We start from the raw sequence: 9,816 nt of genomic DNA, 5'->3' as shown, positions 1-9,816 counted from the left end.
GGCTCAGCATGATGGAGAAAGAGAAGAAAAGGAGGAGAGGGGGGAAAGAGAAAAAAGGGGGAGGGGGAGGGGGAGAGGGAAGAGGGGGGGGGGGGGAGGGAGAGGGGGAAACAGAGCAATGGCCGCTACGGGACAGTTCGCAGGTTCCATGGCATACGCAATGCAAATACACTCGAGCCTGAGCCCTTTAGACTTGGACAGACGTAAATAATCGTTGGTTGGTCGGATGGTTTGAGGTCGTAATAGGAGTACGCGCAAATCTTATCCAGTGTAGCAACTCCTTTAGGCGACCTGGCCCTATCCCAAGCTGCTCAGCTGATTACCACATTTGCGGTCACTTCGATAATATTGGTGAATATGCGAACACAGACATGCAATTCCCAGTTCAATGGTACATTAGCTGGAATAAGGCTGAAGGCCTTCAAATCCCTTGGCAATGTGCCCTAACTTGGCAAGGGGTTTGGTGTCTATAACCGGAGTCGGTGATTTTTGTAACACCTACAGTTGTATTGTGCGCGTCTGGCGATAATTCCAAATAAGAAGAAGCCCCAGCGTAGCTATCATGGTTGATAACGACAACCGCGGTCCTGGATGATGGCAAATGGACGCAGACCAGGACTCCTTCTAAGTCATGGATTGCTCGCTCTCGAACCGTTCTTCTTAACCCCTCATTCCTCGTCGTAACATCATGGCAATTCCTGGGCCGGGCGGGTTCACCGCTACACCTGGTGTTTCCCAATCAGGACGGTGACAACGACTGTCGGTGAGCTACTCAGTTGTTCAGCTCTACTAAGACTCCAGAGCGAGTGGGTATTAATTGCACCATGGTGACGGAGTGAAGCAAGACATAGCCCACGTGTCACCTAAGCATGGAAGACGGCATCCGTGAGATGGCCTTGACGCTTCTTCCATACCATGCCCAACCTCGTCTCTGGAATAGACGCAGTAGCCCAAAGTGGCCATCAACACGTACGGAAGAAAGTTGCCAGGTCAAACCTGCTATGTGGTGATTAATGATCTCCACTACGGCGATGAACATATTCTAAATACAGCGCGCCAGACATCACGATCCAGTATACCTAGCATGCCATCGCATGGATGCTGATGTGGTGGACGGCACGCTACAAGCCCTAGCACAAATTGACGGGTATGAATGCACCAATCATGGGAGAACGGTCCGGAACACTCAGTTAAGCCGCCTACGAATCGTGACGTTGTTATTCACCGTTGGCTCCTGGAACCTGTGCTCAAATTAAGTAACCTCGTCAAAGGGCCGCGAAAAAAGCCGTTGAGGGGCGCGCCAGTAGTGAGGTGCACACGAAGCAGGATGATTAATAGCCTTCCCCCCATTTAGCACAGCTTTGTTAAGCGATGATGATGGCCTCCCACAGCCCGCTCGGCTGCCGAGTTAATTCGGTCTAGGAAGCCGTTTCCGAATACTTCGTCTAATAGTGTCGGGTGTGATTTCGGACGTGGAAAATGCCCCGAAGAACCATAAGGATGGTGCATTCCCACGCCCCGTGGTCTTCAGACCGTCGAGAACTAGGGGCGCGGCCGTTCATGCATTGACGGGATCCAACGGTTATTGTAACGGGCTCAGGGCTCGAAAGATGGGGCACATACATAACTAAACTTTGCACCCGAGTATTGAGATGTTGAGCCTGTCATGTACAGGGCGATCTACCCTCGATAGGGTTTAAGCTACCATTCATTTCGCGTTATCCCATCGGGCCTTATTACCCCTGAGCAAGAACGATCTGCAGCGATCTGCCACAAGTGAAATATCAGAGACGAAAGTCATTCGACTTCGGCCTTTGGCTCGATCATAGCTGTATATAAAACATCACCAACACGAGATATGCCGGCTGCCAGTCACTTGGAGCATCATTAAAAGCATCTGTAACGCGAGCATTAAACCCAAATTTGCGTAATGAATGCAAAGTACGCATTATAACGATGCACACACAGTCAACCTTTACTGAGTAAGAATATTCGGCAATTTGAATAAGTGACGAGGGGTTGACAAGGTCCTATTTAGCGTCCTGCCACCGCTACGACAATGTGGAAGCTAGTTTGCATGTCGAAGTTGGATTGACGTGATAATGCTTTCCTTCTGGAAAGGCCTCGTAAATGGCTGTGGGGGAACCAATAGACGGTCACGGTTTTGTAACTCGTGATAAGGAGAGCAGCATTTGCTAGTACATATCCCCATGGGTACCTCTCCATATGATTGTAGTGATAATGGTCGAAATAATCGGATAGTGTCTAGTAAGTTGAAGGACGATGAGTGAACTCTTGAAGTCAGCAAAGTGCCCAAGCAAATTCGAGGCGCGCCAGAGACCGAAAAATACAGGAGCTTTAGTGGTCATGGCCAATAATTACATTCGATGCTATTTCCTCCGAGGGAAACCACGGGTCCAATAGTCAACCCACATTTTCTACGGGGTGGCTGCGAGCCGCGAAGCTTGGTGGCGAACAATCAACATTGCCAGCTCGGCAACGTCTGTATTACCCGTAGAGGCCCAAGGCCATATGGCTAGGAGACTATTCCAGCCGCAGGCATTCCGCAAAATATGGAGGCCTCTACTAAGATCAAGCACATTACTTGCTTGGCAGCTATTTGATTCCCAAGAACAAGGACTCGGCGACGCCGTTGGTGTGATCCAGGTTGTTCTATGCACGAGAGCCGCTTTTCATGTATCGCGCGGCACTCGACTGCTACCGCAGTACCTTTGTATGGCAAAGTTTGGGTTTCTCCAAGGAAAGAAAAAAAAAAAGGGCCATGGTGGCGAGAAAAGAGCTTGCAACGCCAAGCTACACGTGTGGGTGATGTTTTGGGTAAGCGGCATCGGCAGATACGGCGGTTGATTGAGGCTGAGCAGAGTCGAGGTCGATCACGGCCCCGACACAACGGATCCCCGCTTGAGGCCGTGGATTCTGTAAGAGTGGCGCTTTGGTTTTGCGCTGGACTCGAGGACTGCGTTGTACAGACAAGAGAGGGCCATGATTGACCGAGACCGTTCTGCCGTTTCCCATTTTCGCCATTCCTTGCGGGCGGGCCCGGTGCTGAAATAGGGTTTAGACCATTTCCTCCTGGATTATTCCGCGCAGAGACGCGGACCAAAGCTCCCGAAACCATGACTCTTTGGCGGCCGACATCTAGCTAAGGCACGGGCTAGTCAAAGGGCACTTGCGATGGAGGGCGCTGAAGCTCCAGACAAGCCGGGGTATTGAGGCGAGCGAGCGCTGATACCCAGCGGGCCAGCTGAAGGGAGGATGAAGCATCGAGTGGATGGCTCGTCATGTATTTAGCGTGTCTTTTAGCGAGCAGCAGCACGGGGGGCAGAGGTCAAGTGGCAAGCCAATCACAGGGGTCAATTGGTAGATGGTTGTTCAGAGCGACGATCACTGCAGTCGGCAGACGCTCGCGTCCAATTTACATGTGGCTTGACTCCACGGTCCCAGTGCCCGATACCAGATTCCTTCCAAGAATAGACGGACAGACGATGCTCAGCCAACAAGCCGTGCCAAGCTTAGGTGTTGTAAACAACCGTTGCACCTTGTTAGGTAGTTGGCGACCCTGAGCGGCGAAACCAAACCAAGGCCAAGGTGCCTATAGACACTGAATACGAATGCGCACGTCGCAGGTTTTCTGTGGCCGTTTAGTGCGATCTCACCGTCGGGCTGCCGGCGACCGGCGGTGCATGCAATGCCGGATACCTAACTCACACATTAGCCTGCCTGCTGTACGGATCCAATGCGACTCTCGCCAAGTGGTCCGTTTGTGAATAATCGCGCCGAGCAGGTGGAAGCTGCTCAAACTACTATGGTACTATGGCCCCCGACGGTCTCCACAAATGACGCAACAGCCGCCTGTCGAGCGGCTTTGTTGGATGGAGCATGGAATTTGTAGATTTCGCATCTTAACGAATTTCCCCCATGGCCGAATTCCCCATTCAGCGACCCTTGCGCCGCCGATCTGTACCGCATTAGGCGCCCGCAACGTCCAATTTCGTCATGGGTTGAGACCAACGTCAGACCAGGACGTTTTTTGCTCTAGGTACCGACACATGCTGGGATGCTCTATTTTCGAATCGTCCGGGGGTCGTCCAGCCTCTGGCAATCTGGAGCAAGGTTACGTCGACAGCCCCCAAGATAGCGTTTCCCACACGCAGGGCGTCTCTTCGCTCGGCCTGCACAGCAAATGCGCTGTACAAAACGACCCTCGTTGCCCAGGCCTGGCCTACATGGAATTAGGTACCCTAAGGAGTCTAGTCGGCGAATGTGTAGTCGAGCTGGGTAAGTGGTTCGGCGGGTGGGGCGCGCTTCTCTGGCCGTCGACCGGATTTCCTACCTCACTGGATCATTGACGACATCATTCCTCACCCAGCGCTCGGGGGGCCGCATCTGCGATTCTGCGGAAGGAAATCGCCATATTTTTTGTCGATCTCTAATATTGTCCGGTTATATCCACTCTGATCAATCTGAACGGGTGCCCTGACCATGCACATGCAGCATCTGCTGTACATACCCTCTGTGTCGGGAATCGGTTTCTGCTCCGAGTCTGCTCTCACATGCAGAGCTTCTAGACGTCGGATCGCTTCTACGGTCTCTTCCCTTTTCCCTGAGACCAAGAGGAAACCCGTAGGCCTCCTGTTTTGGCATTTCCCGAGCTTCAAATTTCCAGGGACCGCTCGCGAAAGCCGCGTATCCATGATCCCGCACTCCAACGAACTATTACCCTGGGGCTAGGCCGGTCTTAAACCAGACCCTGGACATGGCATACAAGGACATCCCATTCCCTCCCATCAACATGACCTGCGGCAAGTGCCGGCACCACCTCAGCCAAACTGCCAGTCCGGAGCTTGGGCCGACTTCTAGTCGAGACATCATCATGATAACGCTTTAGCTAGACAGCTAGGTGCCATCTCTCCGTCCGGTCGACATGTTGGCATCCCAGGCCTGTCAGCGAGTGGTCCGGACAATCTGCCGCACTTGTAGTCGGCTGGTCTATCTGCATGCTCCCAGGTTCCTGAGCCCTGTATGGACACAACATTCCGGTCGGCCTAGAACGTCTGTGGCTGAGTATGCCGCTGGGTGTCCGGGCTGTCAAACGCTGCGAGTGCAGCTCGTGAGACCCCGGAGCCTGGTGGCAAGCCAATGCAATAGGGCGGGTCAAGTAATATGTGCTAGGGACATTCCCCATCCTCGTTCATCGTTGGACGGAACCGACAACTAGACCACCTTGAGCTTTCTCCATGTCCATTGGTTTGAGCTAGGCCAAAGCAGGGGTCTCAATTCTGCTGTGCTGTCCACAATAAGATCAGCGATGGGGTTGGGGGGGACCCTTTCACCCCCAGCAAGCTGGCCGGCCAAGTACTGCAATGGAGCCCTACGGGCTAGTATCCGCACGGTCGCGACTCGCTGCGTACCTTACAAGGGCTTTTAGGTATCATCCATACTGGAGGGTTCTTGTCATCCCATATTCAGAGACGGCCGGGTACGTAGCTAGCTTCAGTAAAAGGAAAAGATAGTCGGGCCTGCACATGCCTCACCATACTTAGCCACACTTATCCTACTTGGTCGCCCGGCGTTTATTCACTGCTCAAGTTTTGCCTCCCGCCTTGGACTTCCTATCTCGTCACTTGCTTCACAGTTAACTCGGATTTTCTTATTCTGTCTTTTTTTTCCTTGCAACTACCGTTCGTGGTTCAGCGGCCTCCCACAAGACGTCGGACTCCGGGGTGGAAATCTACTGTTGCGATTCGGCAGACTCTGGATCCCGGGGCCTGGATAGCATCTTCCAGGGTATTACATTGGTCAGCACGTCGAATAGCCCCCGGTGAGGCTGCCGGCATTGCTCCTAGCCGGTTCTCGTCCCCAAGAGCTGTCTGTTCCTTGCCCAGCTCAGCCTTTCTTTTACGCCACACCGCTTTCCAGGGTTAATGGTTAGCACCATCCACGATTCTATATCTCAGAATTGTCCTTCCCATTTCCTAGGCTGTCCCTCTCATCATAGGGTTACTCTCCCTCAGTAAATTAACACGAACCGCTGTGTTGGTAAACAGCCAAATGGGAGATGTACCGCCGCCTTCTGGTCCACCAGAAGACCACACTGTCTCAGAGACTCTGAAAAGTCACGGACCTGGCGCCGTGGATGGTCAGTCGAGTCATGTTCAAACAACCAGTCCTCATCCTTTGGCCTATCAGTCTCAGTACCAGCACCAACTCGACTCTCCGCAGCATGCGTTTTCAGCACAGTTCGATATGACACAACCTCAGGGCGGTGGTCGCGGGGGCGCCCAAGGACCGTATAACATGGGCGCGATGGCACAGGCGCTGCCACAGCATGGGTTTCGACCTAGTCCCAACAGCAGCAATAATAATGGTCAAGGTCGTTATCATAATGGGGGTCCATCACCCAGCGTCGCGCCGCAAATCGCTGCATCTTATGGCGGACAATCCAACATGAATCACCTGGCTGGGCAGCAGTACTACGTGCCTCAGCATGCTCACATGACGCCTTATTACAGCAATCACTTACCACACTCCCACCAGCAGTCCAACATGTCTCCCCGGCAGCACATGAACTACTACCCTAATCAGATCATGATGAACCAAGCACAACAGCAGGTACCTACCGGTTACTATTACCCCCATCCGAGTCAGTTCTCGACACATGTTTCTCCAATGCATGGGCAGATGATGCAGAGCCATTATCTGCCAATCGATTCTCGAGGGCAATCCGCTGGAGGAAGTCAGGAGCAAGCCGGGGCAGGGGCGTATGCCGCTTCCGATAGTAAGTCTACTTTCTTCCGACGGGGACGCGCTGGATGGGATGGAGCATGCTAACGCGTTTTGTCCCAAAGCGACTATAGACACCCGAGCCAGTTCCAACGTTGTCCGTGGGCCTCCGCGAAAACCTCGCCAAAGCGGTAAGTTGGCATATACAAACGTCACCATACCCGTCGAGTTAAGCATTTGCTGAACCTGTCTCAAGGTCACGCCATCTGGATTGGAAATCTCCCGCCGCAAACCGATCTCATGAGCCTGGTGTATCACGTTTGCAGCGAAGCTCCAGGTCTCCAATCCTTGTTCCTTATATCGAAAAGCAACTGTGCCTTTGCAAATTTCAAGGATGAGCAGACCTGCATTCGGGCGCAGCAGAAGCTCCACGACTCCAAATTCCAATCCGTTCGATTAGTCAGCCGCTTGCGCAAAAGCACCGTTGAAGGTACATCAGGTCAGACAGCCCCGACTGGACCCTCGGCTGGTTCACCGGGCGCACCAAGTGCGCCGATCGTCGAACCCTCGATTACTCCCCAAGCATCGACAGCGACGCCGGCCGACGAGCCCAAGCCCAGTCAAGAGGTTCAGCCACAGCCAGGTGTAGTCGCCCAGGCAGAAGAGGTCCAGCAAAAGGACAAATTCTTTGTTCTCAAGAGTTTGACAGTGGAAGACTTGGAATTAAGCATCCGGAATGGTGTATGGGCCACTCAGTCGCACAACGAGGAGGTACTGAACAATGCCTTTAAAGTAAGATCCCGTTGTTCCTACGCGTTCTCTACTCCATGTTCTTACAAAGTTTGCAACAGGCAGCCGATAATGTGTACCTGGTCTTCTCCGCGAACAAATCTGGCGAGTACTTTGGCTATGCAAGGATGGTGTCGCCTATAAATGACGATCCCGCAGCTGCGATTGAATTTGCGCCGAAAGCACAAGCCACAAACGATCTAGATTTGCCAAAAGCCATCCCCACCGAGGCTACGGACAGCTGCCCGCGCGGCAACATTATAGATGACTCAGCACGGGGGACTATATTCTGGGAGGTCGAGCGCGACGAAAACGAAGCACCAAACGAAGACGATTCCGAAGATAATGCCAGTGCACGCAGCGAGCAAGAGGGAGAAGGGGCGCCCAAGTCTTGGGGTAAACCGTTCAAGCTGGAGTGGCTGTCCACAACCAGGTTGCCGTTCTACCGCACCAGGGGTCTGCGGAACCCGTGGAACTCCAACAGAGAAGTCAAAATTGCCCGCGACGGAACGGAGCTGGAGCCTTCTGTCGGACGAAGACTTATTGGGCTCTTCAACAGGGTACAAAGTCCAGCGCCTCTGTCCATGGGGATGCGCCAGGGGATGCCGATGGTGGCTGGCTACCCTCCGCCGCCCGCCATGCGAGCACCATACCTGCCTCCGCAGTGAGCGTTGGGGCGACATTGGGCATACGGGCGCAACGCGCATGCGATGGAGCAAAAGGCGTTGTCATCACTACTATCTCCCCGAACGAGTCTCGATTGCCGTGCTGGACATCGGCACCTCTAATTACCATCATCGGAGCGGAATATACACACGTCGGGCGTCGCATGGGGGCAAGGATTCTACACGCTATAGTCACAAGCCGCGTTGATGCGCGTAATTCAAAGCAGTTAACTCGAACGTCGTCATGGCTGCGGTGCACTTTCATCATTGACGCCGGCTGCGCACACACATGATGTGCGCCCCCCCTCTGCCCATGGGCTGCCAAAGGATTTGCTTCTATCAGGATGAATCGTACGATGGTACCGTTCCTTCATGTGGACCAAGTGCTCTTGTGACTTGACTCTATCTCCACCATTCAACGCCACGACGTCATGTTGGCACCTCTTGCTTTTTCCAGTCGCCCGACATCCTCTCCATGGTGCCACGGTGGGAACGCAGCCCCACGTCATCCATGTTCGACTGTTGTAGTGGCATATCTGAAAATAACCATCCCGTTCTGATAATAAGATTTTTTGCGCCCCCGGCTCCCCGATTCCAGGGTCCAAGATCTGGCATTCTGATTCAACAGCTGCGGGCCAGTTCGCTGGGGCCTGACGTCATCGTGACCCCTAAAAGCGCCAAGCCGGGAGTCCGTCCAGGCCACTGAGGCTGCAGCGGGACGCTCGGCTCAATCTCGGGTGATCGGCAAATGCACCGCCACAATTGGGTATAGCGAGGCGCGGCAGGTTGAACCTTCCGTGGGCGATGGATGGCAGCCAGTTGCATCTGGTATCGCGAAGTGGCAAAGACCGGCATTGGTCATCATTATTTATCATTCACGCATAATACCTACGCTGAGTACCTGATGAGCGGCCGCAGTTGCTCGTGCTGGGTCGTTAGTCTAGCCTTTATGTGAACCACGAAGACGACAGCATGTAACCGGCTAGACACCTAGTCATCTCACAGATGGCCTACAAAACCGGAACGTATGGACCTTGGGTGTTCTATGCCCGATAACTTCGCGGACTTATGCTTTAGAAAAATCACAAGGAAACACTCTTGTTACTAACTCCCGCCCTCCTAATACTTGAGAAGCAGAGGTGGTGTGAATGTTAGATTTCGTGGTTGAGAAGCGTTTCTCGGAAGTGCCCGTTTCTTTAGTCCTCATGTGACCGTAGCTAGACACGATTATTGCTATGAACATATGTGGAACATGCTGGCACGGTAGATAATGGCTTTCATGTACTGCTCTAACGGGTTTGTAGTAGAGTTGCAACTGAAATTTCTCGCGCAAAAGTGGCAGGTATCTCTCATGGGCATTAGTGATGGGTGTGTAACAGTGTAGATCAGTCATGGTGTTTAGTTAATTAGGGCGATTCCAGAACAGGAAGTTGGCAAGCATCGAATACTTTCACACAAGTCTTTTGCATGTCACATTTAATATGAGGAAGGCAAATTTTAGTTTCTCAGAGCACTTTATTAGTCTGGTCTAACTATTGTACAGTCGGAGGACGAGAGTTCTATGATGGAACTACCGCTGAATATCAAGAAGTAAAACCCGTCAACAAAGCATTGTCAA

At 52.8% G+C, this 9,816-nt stretch overlaps 1 protein-coding gene across 1 annotated transcript; it reads left to right on the top strand.

Annotated features, from left to right (window-relative positions):
* Positions 1–6,072: 6,072 nt before the first annotated feature.
* Positions 6,073–8,201, top strand: JN550_003420 (uncharacterized protein; the record flags this gene model as incomplete). The annotated part of the gene is made up of 4 exons (XM_049314822.1): positions 6,073–6,799; positions 6,870–6,935; positions 7,001–7,536; positions 7,596–8,201. The coding sequence occupies 4 exons, from the start codon at positions 6,073–6,075 to the stop codon at positions 8,199–8,201; spliced, it is 1,935 nt and encodes a 644-aa protein (XP_049174611.1).
* Positions 8,202–9,816: the final 1,615 nt, after the last annotated feature.

The sequence above is a fragment of the Neoarthrinium moseri genome (assembly GCF_022829205.1).
Source record: "Neoarthrinium moseri strain CBS 164.80 chromosome Unknown scaffold8_Wmoseri_CBS_16480, whole genome shotgun sequence".
Lineage (NCBI taxonomy): Eukaryota > Fungi > Ascomycota > Sordariomycetes > Amphisphaeriales > Apiosporaceae > Neoarthrinium > Neoarthrinium moseri.
This window is presented reverse-complemented; position numbering and strand designations above follow the sequence as displayed.